Below are 16435 nucleotides of genomic sequence, written 5' to 3'. Positions count from 1 at the left end.
TCCGATAGCGTTATACCACCGGGGCCATTGAGAGATGTGGCACACTAGTAGCACAGCTTCATTAAACTGGATTATATGATTTGGTAGCAAATTAAATTTGTGGCAAAAGATGATTTCAAAGGGTGCAAATATATTTTTGCTTAAAAGTCTTAAAGGCTCCAGGTATTGTGTGTTTTGGAGGGTTTGTTTATCATCAGTAGCGGCACCTTTGATGGGACGTTCTTGGTGAGTATCATATAAGGCAGTCTGAAATGACATTGTTAATCATAAATCCTAACAGAAAAAAAAATTTAAAACTGTTTTGTAACATCTTGTGGTAGATTATTATATGCATAATATGAATCTTTATATATAATCTTCATTTGGATCTTGATCTTTGTTTGTCCGTGAATTCACTGCCTTGTGTGGTGTTCCTGGTGTGTTCAGTAGAGGGCAGTAGTGATGGAGGAGGAGAGGAAGTGAGGGGGAGGATCGTTGGATGAGGTTGGAGTGTGGTGATTAAAGAGGATTGAACTAAAGGAGACTACATGCTGTTTGTACTGCTGAATACACAACATCTTGGTTGTTACTTTTGTTTACAAACACTGTCGATAGCACTCTTTGTGTTTAGATCTGGCGTAGACACCGTGCTTTGTGTTTAGATCTGGCGTAGACACCGTGCTTTGTGTTTAGATCTGGCGTAGACACCGTGCTTTGTGCTTAGATCTGGCGTTGACACCTGCTTCGTTGTCGAGACTGTGGTTTTTTGTGTTTCTATCGACCGTCGTTGGCAGCACTTCGTCCAAATCGAATGTTCACCCACTTCTTGGAGTTGGCAGTCAGAGAATACAAGTCGGACACACTTCTGTGATTTTCCGTCAGTCGGTGTTTGGAGTTCAAGAAAGAAGCATTGGTTCTTCCTTACTCTTTGGATTGCCACAAAGCAACCTGCGAGATTGGAGAAAGGTTGAGAAGACATCGTGAGAGGAAACGACAGCGTCGTGAAAACGAGACGGACTGTGAACGGAGAGAAGCAGAAATGCTCCTACACCGCCACATAATTACTATTCGGACTGTGATTCCGAGTAGGCCGTTCCTATCGAATTAATGTCCAAGGGTTTTGTTTTGTAATTTTGTTTCCCTTATAAAAAATCATAATGCTGTGCGACGAAGGGCCCAGTTCACGACTGGCAGCCGCGTTTAAACAGGGAGCCCTTCACAGACAACTTTAACACGTGCAACGTAGTTGGGCGCACATGGCTAGTAACCAAATAATTCTCTTGAAACCTGAATTTTTTTTATGAAGATTGCTTCTGTATTACTGTGTAACTGAAGCAGTCCCTTTGCATTTTTGAGCCTGTATTAATTTTCAGCGGTAAAGGTTTATAGTAAAAAGCTACATATTGGAATGCAGATCACTAATTTAATTTGACCCTCTAATGCTTAATGATAGGAAGCTGAATATTTCTTGTAAAATCATTGCTTACCTATTGTCTTTTTTTTTTTTTTTTTTTTGCTTAAAAGTAGTACCATAAACTTTGAAAGTGTAAGAAACTTTATATTTCAAAAGTATTAATTGTGTCATTTATTTATTCATCATTTTCTAATACATGAATTTTACAGGACTTGAATGTTAACTAAATGAAAATGGGGAACCAACATCATGAAATGCATTCCCGGTTGTTAATATGATGTTTGAAAGTGTTAGGCACCCTAATGCGTTTTTCAAATGTTTTCTTCTTCTCATTTCTTAGAGTGCTAGAAGATGAGAATGACAGGAAAATATTCTTGTCACCTCCTGTTGGCTTGGATGGCAGTCCCTGCCATAACATGAACCCTGAAGCTCAGTGGGTTGGGAGACGCCTTGATTACATTCTGTACAGAGAGAAGCAGTTTACAACTGTGAGTTACATCATCCTCCATCTGTGACTAATCTTTTTTTTCATATATATATACATATTTTCAGTCTTCCACATCCACTTGACAACTTCAGGTCAGTGTGACTGACTGTGCAGTACACGTTTAAGCTGATTAAGCATTCTGGAATTAAGTGTATGTATCTGTATGTGTGTGTGTGTGTGTGTGTGTGTGTGTGTGTACACATATATACAGTACTGTGCAAAAGTTTTAGGCAGGTGTGAAAAAATGCTGTAAACAAAGAATGCTTTCAGAAATATAAATAATGATTGTTTATTGTTATCAATTTACAAAATGCAAAGTGAGCGAACAAAAGAGAAATCTAAATCAAATCAATATTTGGTGTTCCTAGCTTGTGCCTTCAAACCAGCATCAATTCTTACAGGTCCACTTGCACAAAGTCAGAGATTTTGTAGGATTCTAGTCAGGTGTCTGATCAACCAATTCTACCAAACAGGTGCTAATGATCGTCAATGTCACACATAGGTTGAAACACAGTCATTAACTGAAACAGAAACAGCTGTGTAGGAGGCTTAAAACTGGGTGAGGAACAGCCAAACTCTGCTACCAAGGTAAGGCTGTGGAAGACAGTTTCATGTCATGGCAAGATTGAGCACAGCAACAAGACACAAGGTAGTTCTACTGCATCAGCAAGGTCTCTCTCAGACAAAGATCTCAAAGCAGACTGGGGTTTCAAGATGTGCTGTTCAAGCTCTTTTGAAGAAGCACAAAGAAACGGGCAACGTTGAGGATCGTAGACGCAATGGTCGGCCAAGGAAACTTAGTGCAGCAGATGAAAGACACATCAAGCTTATTACCCTTCGAAATCGGAAGATGTCCAGCAGTGCCATCAGCTCAGAACTGGCAGAAACCATTGGGACCCTGGTACACCCATCTACTATTGTCTGTTTTTTTCACCTGTATTATTATCATTCTTTAATTTAATATTATTTATTGTATCAGTATGCTGCTGCTGAAGAATGTGAATTTCCCATTGGGATTAATAAAGTATCTATCTATCTATCTATCTATCTACTGTCCGGAGAAGTCTGGCCAGAAGTGGTCTTCATGGAAGAGTTGCAGCCAAAAAGCCATACCTCCGACGTGGAAACAAGGCCAAGCAACTCAAGTATGCACGAAAACATAGGAACTGGGGTGCAGAAAAATGGCAGCTGGTGCTCTGGACGGATGAGTCAAAATTTGAAATATTTGGCTGTAGCAGAAGGCAGTTTGTTTGTCGAAGGGCCGGAGAGCGGTACAGTAATGAGTGTCTGCAGGCAACAGTGAAGCATGGTGGAGGTTCCTTGAACATTTGGGGCTGCATTTCTGCAAATGGAGTTGGAGATTTGGTCAGGATTAATGGTGTTCTCAATGCTGAGAAATACAGGCAGATACTTATCCATCATGCAATACCATCAGGGAGGCGTATGATTGGCCCCAAATTTATTCTGCAGCAGGACAATGACCCCAAACATACAGCCAAAGTCATTAAGAACTATCTTCAGCGTAAAGAAGAACAAGAAGTCCTGGAAGTGATGGTATGGCCCCCACAGAGCCCTGATCTCAACATCTTGAGTGTGTCTGGGATTACATGAAGAGACAGAAGGATGTGAGGAAGCCTACATCCACAGAAGATCTGTGGTTAGTTCTCCAAGATGTTTGGAACAACCTACCAGCCAAGTTCCTTCAAAAACTGTGTACAAGTGTACCTAGAAGAATTGATGCTGTTTTGAAGGCAAAGGGTGGTCACACCAAATATTGATTTGATTTAGATTTCTCTTTTGTTCATTCACTGCATTTTGTTGATTGATGAAAATAAATGATTAACACTTCCATTTTTGAAAGCATTCTTTGTTTACAGCATTTTTTCACACCTGCGTAAAACTTTTGCACAGTACTGTATATTTGGTAAACTTTATTAATCCCTGAGGTGAAAATGTCTTTTTTGCGTGGCCTTTGGAGTTAAGAGGACAGGGCCCATCACTGTACAGTATTTATTTACTTATTTGTTTATTCATTTATTATTACATATAATGATGCATGAGTCGCAGACTTGCACAAGAAAGAAGGAGTTGTGTCCAGGTTTCCAAAAAGGTCTGCTTTAATGTTGTGAAGACAGGAACAATGAAAAGCATTTTTAAATGGGGGCTGTCACTTTAACACACACAAATACAGTAAGCAAGAGCTGACACTGATGTCCTGCTTTAGTTCCCTTCCTCAGATTAAGAACAGATAGCTTTTCAGAGAGAAGACAGAAAGTGAGAGTATGGCCGCCAGGTCAGTGGTTGGTTTTAAATGTTCCTCACATCAACCATCGGGCAACAGACAAGTTACGTGGTGAGCCTGTGAACTTGTAGCCAATCCAGCAGTGGGCAACATAATCCTGCCTATTTTATTAGAATTTTTGTTGCACAGCACAGTTGCTTGGGTATCGCACTATACAGTATGTGTGTGTGTGTGTGTGTGCATACATATATTAATAATACAATGGTGCAATCAGTTTAATTTAGATTCTCTATTTGTACAAAGTACAACAAACTTACCATGTGCATTTTCCTTGGCTATGCAGATAGAGCAGAATGTAACGGGCGAAAAGTAGACACCGTTTAGGAAAGAATTAATCACATGATTTGAAAGCACATCTGTCTGTTACAAGCCATGGCTGAGCATAACCACTGAAGAAACAGAATTGCAGAAGAAAAGCCTAATTATAAGCAGAATAAAACCTGGCAAAGGCCTGTTGTCATAAAGCCACCCACATTGATCGCTGTGTTCACGTTAGAACACAATTTCATGTTACATATACCAGGACTGTGAAAAGAAATACCAAACTTATCTTTTAAGAATGCATCTTTTAGCACCAGAGTGTACATAGTTTAATATTTTTCAAACAAGCTTTCATAATTGGAGACATCCCTAAAAACCACCATATTGGTACATTCAGTGAGTTTTTATAAGGACATGAAGATGTCTATATATCCATCCATTTTCCAACCCGCTGAATCCGAACACAGGGTCACGGGGGTCTGCTGGAGCCAATCCCAGCCAACACAGGGCACAAGGCAGGAAGCAATCCTGGGCAGGATGCCAACCCACCGCAGGACACACACCCACACACCAAGCACACACTAGGGCCAATGTAGAATCGCCAATCCACCTAACCAGCACCTAACCATACAAGGAAACCGGAGCGCCCGGAGGAAACCCATGCAGACACGGGGAGAACATGCAAACTCCACGCAGGGAGGACCCGGGAAGCGAACCCAGGTCTCCTAACTGTGAGGCAGCAGCACTACCCACTGCGCCACTGTGCCGCCCTGAAGATGTCTAATCAATGCTTAAACAGTGCGACATCTGCGTGAATCAGATAAGTACAGAATAAATCCCTACCAGGGTCTTTTCTGTCTCACAAAGTAAACACAAAGGCAAAGAGGGGAAACGTTTGTGTTTAGTTTTCTCAAAACTGTAGGAAATAAAAGCATCATAGACTTGGTTATAACACCCGTTTTGTGGGCCGTTTAAACTGATTCTGCCAACATGAATGCAGTGCCAAGTGCCATATCCTTTGGTATATTTCTTTGAATGGAAAAGGTTGTCTAAATGCATTTATAATTGTCACTTTTAAACTTTTTACCTCCTTTAGGAAGTTGAAGAGTTCACATTCATCACTCACCTCGCTGGACTGACTGACCATCTTTCGGTGGGCATGAGGCTATTAGTAAACATGAACACAAACACGGACAATCCATAATGAGATTCCACTATGATGCCCCCAAAATAATCAACATGGACCACCCCCCCTCAAAGCTCATAAAGAATTTGGTCATCTTCAAGAGTAAGAAGACATTTGTTGATTTGGTAGATTTCCTGGATGCCAGTGCTCCCAGTTGCTTATGCCATGTCTTCACATTTATTTCCTGTAAAATGTTCCTCCTTCTTCCCTGTAGGTTTGTGAGTGACGCTAAGTAGCACTTTTTCTTTTTTTTTTTTTTGAACTGTGTAATTAGAAGTTTTTGAAACCCTGCATTTTATTTAAAATCCTGACTTGAAGCAGTTCCACAATCTTAAATGAGCCAGCCTGTGGGAAAGACATTTTAAGATGAGGACTGCACTATCCTGTTAAAATATAAAGAGAAATTCGGGTGCTAGACGTTTATGTTCTAAGGAGGAAAATTTGAGTCCTGAATAAAACGGATGTAACTGATGACTCTTAATGGAAGCCATAATAATGGGTGAAACTCCTGTATTTAAATCCTATTTCAATATTGTATGGGTGGACAGAAGTGAAAACAGGCTTGTATACAGTATTGCTGCTTCATCGGCAGGTAAAATAGAAATACTGGGGGTCTTTAAATGTGTAATCTTCTAACATATAAACGTAAAAAAGGCAGTAGTCCGTCGTCTTTCTTTCTTCCTCTCTATGTATGGTTGATGTCCCTGCACCTCCTTGTCCTTCACATCTTCTTTTCCTTTATCCACCCACCTCTGCTTTGGCTGCCCTCAGTTTCTCTTCCAGTGCTCTTCTCTTTTGCCCACCTACTCCTCGTCTCTCCTCATCACATGGCCATATCACTTCAGCCTACTTTCCGGTACTTTCTTAGCTGTCTCTCCCACTTTTGTTGTATCTCTGATTGTCTCGTTTCTTTTTCTGTCTTTATCGTAACTCCACACATCACAAGGCAGTAGTCAATATTTGATTATTTTAGTACTTATTTTTTTTTTTTGCTATGCAAAGGAGGGGGAATACGTATTTGTGCACTCAAAAAACAACCACCACCCCTCAAATTGTACCCGTGTGATACAAGGGCAGTGATTACGCCTAACCAAGCTCGGCTGAAATGCTCAACACAGTTGAGATTTACAAGACTGTGCCACGACGAACTGCCAAAACTACAGCAGAGTGAGGGTTCAGTACGTGCACAGCTAATCAAGAGGGGTACATGTTTAAAATTTGGAGCAAATGTCCTTGTAGCTATACCTAGCTGTTGTAATGACATGTCGATGGAGTGATTATCTAAAATCTTGCAAAGTCGTCCATCCAGTGTTGTATTTAAATTGCTTGACAATTCCCAGCATCTTTGGCTTTGCATGAATTGACTCTATTGGAAGACTCTGTTTTAATTTTATCATTCATTTCTGTCCAATTAAAAAATATATATATACTTGGCGTAAATGTATTCTTTTCTTTGCCGGTGATTTTTATTTTGCATTATAAGTTTCTCAAAGTGCCATATGTGACATGTACAATTCACTTTGCAGAGAGAAGTGCTGTTATTACACTTGGAGCCCCTGCAGGTAAGTAAGTCGCTCCATTGTGCTGGAAGGTGCCATTCTGCCTGCCCACATGTTGGCTTTTAGTCGAGTGGGAGTGAAACGGGAAATGGCTGAAGTTAAGCTTACTTGTTTTCTAGTTACTGTACAATTAGAAAGCCTGTTGAGTGGTGATCAGGAAAGAAGCAGTTAAAGGCTGGTCACTTTTCCCTTTTCTTTCTTTAAAGATAGGAGCTCCTGCTGTCTGCTTACCTAAGAAAGCTGACCTCCATTGTGAGGTTCACAGAAACTTTTAAATCTGAAAGTTGCATTTTTTGCATTGTGACTTTAACTCTTCAGACGAGTTTTTAGAGATTTGAAATTGTCTGCAGTATTTCCAAGCCGAATTACAATACAGTATACTGTATTGTAGAAGACATTACTATTTCAGTATTGTAAGTGATAAGGCTCGTGTCCAGCTTCATGAAAACAATGCTTAATAAAGATGGCTTAAAATTCTTTCTTAGAGTTGTGGCCATTTGCATCCGAACTAGTCTTACAGGGTGTGAACTTTCACAAACGTCGCACCCACAGTGTGTCTCCCTTCACTGGCTTTATTTGGAGCTAAAGAGCAGGATGGTCAGTTAATATATAAACGTACTGTGCCCACTCAGAGGGATGGACATGCACATCAGTGATGTGGCGGTTGTGACTTGCGTTACTTCACTGGTTCAGAAGTGGCTGCAGATGTTTCTTCCAGCCAGTTTCACACTCAGTGAGTCATAATATTGCTTTGCAGTAAGGAGATTGTGGGTTTGCTTCCCAGGTCCTCCCTGTGTGGAGAGCGCTTTGAGGAGTGAGAAAAGAGCTATATAAATGTAATAAAACTTTGCAAAATAATTTTTTTTTAAATAATTTATTCTGAAAAGTGTAGTAGCTGTGACCTGGTTCGTAGGACAGGGCCATCCACCTAAGATGAAGAGTCTACTTCTTTAGCATCTTTCATAAAAGCGCCTATCTGGGTTAAAAAAACTTTGTCTCAGTGATGCCCTGCCATTGGCAATTTCTGGATCAGGTGTCAAACTCCAGTCGTGGTGGGCCGTAGTGGCTGCAGGTTTTCATTCTAGCCATCTTCTTCCTTAATGACCAGGTTTTGCTGCTAATTGACTTCTTTTGCCTTCATTTGAATGAACTCAACTCAGGCCCCTTAGTTGTTTCTTTTTCCTTAATCAGCAGCCAAACACTAAAGAGACACAAAAGAAGCTGCCACATGAGCAGCTCACCTGTGCCCATCACACAATATCTGAAAATTAAGAAAAGTGAAGGTCTCGGTAAAGTTGATCTCCCAGGTCACCAAAACATCTTGATGGTGTTCTTAGAAAAAACAGAAAAATCAACAGTTGTGGAAATGTGTGCTGTGGCAGAACGAGAGCAGCAACAAGCCATGGAATTAAATAACGGGTTTAACAGCAAGAATCCGCTTCTCATTAACCCTTTGCGGTCGTTAGGCCAGAAAACTGGCCTTAGTAAAAAGTGCGCTATAGGTCGTCAGGCCACCGCGGGTTGCCCTGCAAGTTTCTGACCGATTTGCACAGTCGCCTGGTCGAGAAAAGTGGCCCGTGTTATTCCTACGTGCTTGAAAAAAATAACTGCTGTAATTATTGCCGTTTTTTCAATAATTAATTACGACTAATGTAGCGTGACGTTGAAAATTAAATACGACTGCAAAGGGTTAATAAACTCGTTGGGGTGAAATTGGTTGGAGTTTGAAGCCCCAGTTTAGCTGGTCACGTCTCATTTCTGTTTGGCTGCCATTTAATGAAGAAAAGAATCAATGCAGAGGACTGAATCCTTAAAAAGAGGGCTAGTAAAATGAAGGGAAAAGGAGTTAATTAAGAGTGAAAACTGGTCACGGATTAGGAAAATGGTTAGAATGAAAACCTGCAGCCACTGTGGCCCACCAGGACCGGAGTTCAACACCCCTGGTCTAGAAGCATGGATGCTCTACAGCAACTGGTTTAAACGCACTTTAACTGATTATGTGGAGAAATCGCCTACAAAAGGACCTGCAAGTGTTCCTTAACATTTATAGAAATTACTGAAGAGAAAAGGCAGAGCCAAGTGGCTGAATTTGGCTACAAACCTACCGGGCAGAGCACACCTATAAAAATGGGCACATTGGATACCTGAAGGACATTTTAGTAAACTGCATGTATTGCTGAAAGTAAAACGTTTCAGCCATTTTCTAGTGTGTTTTAAATTTCCAAATATTCATTGTGTTTACTGGAGCTTGAAGAGTTTGTCAGGAGTTCATTTTCAGTCAGCTGGCACAAGTTAACCCTTGAATAACACATTTAAGGGGCAGCTTCTGATATGCTGGAGAACATTTTAATAAGGAGTAATCGGTCTTTACAAAGAAAACAGCTAAAGAATGTCTCCATTGTAATGGAAAAGACCTTATTAGCATAAAACTGACAATTCTAACCAAAAAACATGAGTACAATACAGTAATTTGTTAAGTTATCAAGTACAGGGCATTCATCAGTCTTCAGCTTTCTCTTAGCAGTAGAAGAGACACCAGCAAACGTGGCCTGAAGTCCCCAGCGAAACCCACTTCCCATCCAACATACTCACCCCATACACTCTAGAGGCACTTGAGAAGAATAAAGCAGACCAAGATTTACTGCTATAAACGACTAATAGCTGAGCACTTACACCAAAACCTTTAAAAGCTGGTCCTGCCTTTGGCAATTATGTGAACAAGAAGTAAAAAGGTGCAGGTGGGTGGGTGTGCCCGCTTTAACAAGAAAGAAACCAAACTGCATTTGTTTTGTATTGAATGTGAATTGACCTGCATTTGTACATAGATCCACAACCCTTGTGCTTTGAATAAATGTGCTGAATTATTTAGTAACACAAGAGGACTTGGGCTGATTTGTTGAGTGGAGGTCTAGCAGCGGCCTGAATTGCAAACACAGACAAAGTGACAGAGGAGCACATAAACACCTTCAAAGTATGAGCTTTGTGCTGCTCAGAAGCCAACATGCATCATCACTTTCTCTACAGTCTACTCACTGGCCACTTTATTAGGCACAGTGCAGTTCAACGTCTCGTTAATGCAAACCTCTCATCAGCCAATCACATGGCAGCAACTCAATGCAGTTTGGCCTGTAGACATTGGCAAGATGACCTGCTGACGTTTAAACTGAGCATCAGAATGGGGAAGAAGAAAAGGTGAGTGAAGTGACTTTGAACGTGGCCTGGTTGTTGGTGCCAGCCAGGCCACACTATGTTCAGAGTACTTCAGAAACTGCTGTTCTGCTGGGATATTCACACACCAACATCTCTAGCATTTACAGAGAATGGTCTGAAAAAGGGAAAATACCAGTGAGCGGCAGTTCTCTGGGCAAAAATGCCTTGTTGAGGCCCGAGGTCAGAGGTGAATGGCCAGACTGGTGTGAGCGGATAGAAAGGCAACAGGAACTCAAATAAGCACTCGTTACAAACGAAGTATGCAGAAGAGCATCTCTGATCACACAACATGTCAAACCTTGAAGCAGGTGGGCTACAGCAGCAGGACACCACACCGGGTGACACTCCTGTCAGCTAAGAACAGGAAACTGAGGGTACAATTCACAGAGGCCCAGCAAAACTGGACAACAGAAGATTGGAAAAAATGGTACCTGGTCTGGCGAGACTCGATTTTTGCTGCAACATTCAGAATTTGGAGTCTGCAACATCCCAGCCATCCTGCCTTGTAACAACAGTTCAGACTGGTGTTTTCTTGGCACACGTTGGGCCCCTTAGTACCAACTGAGTATCATTTAAATGCCACAGCCTACCTGAGTATTGATGCTGACATGTCCATCCCTTTATGACTGCAGTGTACCCGGATAACACGCCATGTGACAAAGCTCAGATCATCTCAAACTGCTTTACTGAACATGACAACGAGTTCAATGAACTCAAATGGCCTCCACCGTCACCAGATCTCAATCCAGTAGAGCACCTCTGGGATGTGCTGGAGCAGGAGATTCACATCATGGATATGCAGCTGATAAATCTGCAGCAACTGTGTGATGCCATCATGTCAATATGGACTGAAATCCCTGAGGAATATTTGCAGCAACTCACTGAGTCTATGCCCCAAAGAATTAGGGCAGTTCTGAAGGCAAAAGGGGGTCCAGCCCAGTACGAGCAAGGTCAGTCAGCACTTTGAGCTACTTTTTGTATGAAAATGTGCTATATAAATAAATGTTGTTATCTTGTATAGCGCCCAGACAGTACAATGACCTACTGAAATTAATCACGTCAGTTGACTCCATGAATTCTTTTAAAAAACAACTCAAAACTCATCTGTTCAGAAAGGCTTTTAGCTCTACTTGACTTTATTACCCTTCTCTCAGTTTACGTCCTCACAGGTGGTGTAGTGGTAGTGCTGCTGCTGCTGCTTTGCAGTAAGGAGACTGTGGAAGATTGTGGGTTTGCTTCCCAGTTCCTCCCTGTGTGGATAGCACTTTGAGTACTGAGAAAAGCGCTATATAAATGTAATGAATTAATTAATTCTCTGTCAAGATGCTCATGTAACCTGTGTGTGTGTGCGAGACCATCAGTTATGTTGTCTGTTAGGCTTTTTCTCTGAATTCACTGTCATAATCATCTTTATTTATTTGGTTTGTACAACGCTATATACTGTATATCCTGCGCACGGGAAAGGTGCTATATAAATAAAATGTATTCTTGTTATCTTCCAACCTGCTATATCCTAACTACAGGGTCACGGGGGTCTACTGGACCCAATCCCAGCCAGCACAGGGTGCAAGGCAGGAACAAATCCCTGGGCAGGGCACCAGCTCAACGCTGGGCACACACCAGGACAATTTAGGAGCGGCAATGCACCAAACCTGCATGTCTTTGGACTGTGGGAGGAAACCCATGCAGACACGGGGAGAACATGCAAACTCCACGCAGGGAGGACCTGGAAAACGAACCCAGGTCTCCTTACTGCGAGGCAGCAGCGTTACCACTGCGCCACCGTGCCACCCAGTACTAGCAATGTGTACCTGATAAAGTGGCCATTGCACATGTACAGTATGGCTGTTGTATTCAGAAAATATCATTCTGCAGCCTAATATTTCACACTGAATTTAAAAAAAAATGGTAGGCTGAAAGATGTTACTGCAGCAGTACGTGTGTGTGTGTGTGTGTGTGTGTGTGTATATACGCTGTATATAAAATATGAAAAGAGGGGGGTGGAAAGTTAACTGGCACTGGCTCAGCAGTGTTGGTTCATGCATTGTGCCCACACAGTGGTGGCAGGACAGCACCAGCTCCACTTGCCCCTGAACTGGCCGAATGGCAGAGATCAACTGTGTGTTACGTGCACATCATTAAAGTGGGTAACACTTCAGTGATGTGTCAGGCAGGCCGAGGGGGCTTTTCAGCAGACATGCTGGTTCGACTGATGGCTAATTCCAGTTTCATACCAGTCTTCCATGGTGCCCAGCCCAGGACAGTTGCCTGGCAAAACTACAATTCCTAGCAAGCCTGAAAATTGGATTCAGCAGGTTTACTTTTGTTTTGTTACATCAAAGAGAAAAGTTACAAGAAAAGAAAAAAGCAACACCAAGTAGGTAAGAATAACAACAAATATGTGACAAAGAAAAAGAAGAACTCAATCCATACAGTCTTCTAAATGACAGACAGATATACAATTAGTAGAGGAGACGATATCATAGTGTTAGTCTCTAAACAGGAGTTTGGTGAGAAGGTCAGGTGGTCAGGAGGACCAAAAAACAAAAAAAACTCCAGTTAAGCTGTAGAGAAAAAAAAAAAAAATATATGTGCAGGGGTTCAAAGCCAAAAGACCACCCAGCCCTCCCTCATAAATGTGCTTAAATCCTTCATTGTTTCCACGCTTTGTCCCAGAGGATTCAGTGCAATGGGTTCCTTTGAACTTCACACCTACACACAGGAGGAGGAGCCCTAGGAGAACATGCAAACGCCACAGCAACCGTACCCAACCGAGACCTGGTAGCCAAGTGGCACACTGGACCATCACATCACCTCCCCGTCTACAAGTCCAGACATCCTACTACAAGAATGTGCGCCACTGTGATCTGAAAATGGCTCTGGGTAAGTTAAAGAGACCAATTTCAGTGTTGCAATGCAGCGTTAGTGAGGCCCACATTGTTGTAGCGGACCCCGTAGACTGAATGTGTGACACGGTGCCCACCTGCTTGTTCCCTCAGTTGGCCGTCCTCGGTGCCCGTTAATTCCCACTGTGATGTACTTCTGCAGATTGAAATGAGAGAAGTCGACGACCGTCCCACGCAATGCAGATGGCTCCGTGAGATGTGAAGAAAGAGGGAGCTTCCCGGATCTGGGACACACTGTTCTAGCAGGAGATCGGTCGTCATAGTAACAGCCACAAACTCGGACAATGCTTAGCATGAAGCTACACAGCACTTCTCAGAAAAGAAGATGATCAAAATAATACCAGTCAGGAATGGATGGAAAGGGGGGCTGGCTGGCAAGAGAACCCACCCCTCAGCATCTCAGTGCCCCTCCAGCCTTGGTCAGTCAGGCCTTGCCACCTTGTCATCCAGCAACTCGGGGTCACCAACGGCTTATAAGGGGAGGGACAGGAAAGATCTCATCAAATCCTCCACTGCCAGAGGACAAGTTTCCAAAGCTGGTGTTTTAGGTTGTGAAACCTGACATTATGCCCAACTATGTGCCAACATGGAGTAGGCCTTTTTGAAGTGACAAAAGGAGGCGCAAAACGGGCTGCCAACGCGGACTACCTGGGATCCACTTACAAGGAAGTTCTTCCTCAAACACATCCGTAATATTAAGAGTTCAACAGCTCCATCAAAGAGAGCTCAAGGGGGCCAGTGAGTGCATCCACAGCGTTATGGAAACATCTAGAAAATAACATCTTTTGGTGATTCTTGAAGTGTCATGCTACGCCATTTTCTAACCCACTTAATCCAGAATTAGGGCACGGAGGGAGGGGTCTTGGAGTCAATGTCAGCTAGCATAGGGCAGAAGGCAGGAACAAACCCTGGCCAGGGCGCCAGTCCATCACAGGGCAAATGCACAAAAGGGCCAATTTAGCAACACCAGTTCACCCAAGTGTAAGAGTCTTTGGCCGGTGCGGACAGAAGGAGAACATGCCAACTCCATACAGGGAGGACCAGTGATTGTGACCTGTGCAAAAAGGGTGGGCACCCTTCGCCAAAATTGTTACCCACAGACAGACATGCAGGTGCTTGTTGTAGCCAACGAGGGTTTTCCTAATCCAGAGCTGGGCATTTTCACCGATTCTTCCATGTAGATCACCTCAAGTTCAGAGATTTTCTTTGAAGGCCATCTCTCAATAACGTTCAAGTCCAGGGACTCTCAGCACTGTTCCAAAAGCTTCAGCTTTCACTGCTTGAGGTAGTTCATGGTGGATTTGGATGGATGCCTTGGAACACTTTCCTGGAGTTGTAGCCAATCTCTTTTCCCCCCCAATCACACGTGGGTGACATCGCCAGAGGTAAGCACACTGGGGGGGGGGGGGGGGGCACTGTCACTAATGGTGTCATCTTTAGGCCTGAGAAGACACCTAATGAGGGCTCTTGACCCCTAAGCAAACCCCACTGACCTTCCAGTGGAGTCTGAATGAAGCCCCCAGCGAGTCTCACATAAACTCTATTGGCTGATTTTGATCAGCGCCCTTCTTGTTGTGCCACTGCACAACCCTCTGGTTTGCTTTGGACCCGAGGATAACGACGTTGGAAAGCCAACAATTCCTGTTGGTCCCCATTTGTCTGTCACAATCTTTTTTGATGGACTGTATGAATCATTTTCTAATACCAAGTGGAATCCATTCTTCTCCCTATCCATGAAATGTTACCTGTGCCCCCGACAACCTCAGCGATGGTAAGAGACAATTAGAGACAGGGGATGATTAGGGGGCCAGAATGACTAGGCTGTGGTGGGCAATTTAGCCTGGACATTGGGATACAGCCCACTCGTTTTGAAAGATGCCCAGGGCTCTCTTAGGACTACAGAGTCAGGACCTGGAGGAGGCACCATTTTTACAGCACAGTGTCCTCAACACTGCATTGGGGTCCACATTCAGACCACAGGCCCTGCTGGCCTCGCCAACACTTCTTCCAGCAGCAACCCAAGCTTTTCCTAGATGGTCTCCCACCCAAGTACTGGCCGGGCCTGAACGTGTTTAGCTTCAGGTGGGTGACCTCTTGTGAAGTGCAGGTGCTATGGCTGTTGTTACAGAACCTTTCCCTCATCACTGCAGGCATCCATTATCTTAATTTTCTTCTGAACTTGGAGAGGATCTGAAGAGTCCCTGGGTATTTGGGGTTACCAAAAGTATTTGAGAGTGAGAATTGGTCTAGCTCTGGCACTGGCATGGAATTGTTAGATTAGCTGACAACTCCAGACCACCAGCACTTTACAAGTCCTAACAAAGGGGATGAGTTTGAGATTTTACAAGAGGAAGGGTGCCCACCTGGTCATATTCACCAGTCACAGCATCTTCAAAACAACGCATTTAGAATCAATAAGGACCTGAATCACCCTGTGGGTATGAAGCAACTCATTTTAAAAATAATCTGCTAAATTCTTCACTCAGCTGGGAAATCATCACTGCAAGCAAACAACAAATCGACCTCAAGCTGTGCCTCAAAATGACTTAACACAAACAGCGGATACAAGACATGGCATTCTTAAAAATAACCTATCAGCAGATACAGGAGAATCCTGGCCATTACTGAGGGCACCTTCTGGATGGAGCAGCCGAGACTCAGAGATGGATACTTCGTGAGCACAACAGACAATGATACTCGCCCTCTGTATGTCACCACGTCTTCAGTAACTGACTGACCCACGTCATTAATTACCCTCTATGGAAGCCCCCCCACCAAGTTACTAAGACCCCAATGAGAAAAGTCATTCTGACCCCACAGTTAGTGTTTATGGAAATTATTCACCCCTTGAATGTTTACACATATTACCGTCTCTCTATTATAACAGGAGACGACACTATCGCCAAGAGATGTTTTCAAGTCCCGCCCTCCTCTCAATCATTTACAGTTAACGGCCCACGCCCGCGGTCCTCTCACCTCTCATTGGTGTGAATGCTTTTGTCAGACACAGTTCCTGCGGTCTCAGCTCTTATAAATGTGTATGTTTTCTTCACTTTAAGCTCCCAATAAAAGACTTGCGTCCAAATCTTAAAGAATTTCATCCCAAAGGGTTATCAACAGAAGAAATGAGT

At 43.0% G+C, this 16435-nt stretch overlaps 1 protein-coding gene across 1 annotated transcript in view; it reads left to right on the top strand.

Annotated features, from left to right (window-relative positions):
- The window catches only part of smpd5 (sphingomyelin phosphodiesterase 5), a 53809-nt gene extending 46208 nt beyond the window's left edge, over nucleotides 1–7601 (top strand). Inside the window, exons 7-8 of the mRNA XM_028818001.2 lie at nucleotides 1734–1881; nucleotides 5540–7601. Of these exons, the coding sequence (XP_028673834.1) occupies nucleotides 1734–1881; nucleotides 5540–5647 (256 nt within the window). The 3' untranslated portion in view covers nucleotides 5648–7601. The remainder of the gene's footprint in view (nucleotides 1–1733; nucleotides 1882–5539) is intronic.
- Nucleotides 7602–16435: the final 8834 nt, after the last annotated feature.

This window comes from Erpetoichthys calabaricus, chromosome 13 (genome assembly GCF_900747795.2).
Source record: "Erpetoichthys calabaricus chromosome 13, fErpCal1.3, whole genome shotgun sequence".
Lineage (NCBI taxonomy): Eukaryota > Metazoa > Chordata > Cladistia > Polypteriformes > Polypteridae > Erpetoichthys > Erpetoichthys calabaricus.
Note: the sequence above shows the minus strand (reverse complement) of the source record. Positions and strands in the feature narration are given on the sequence as shown.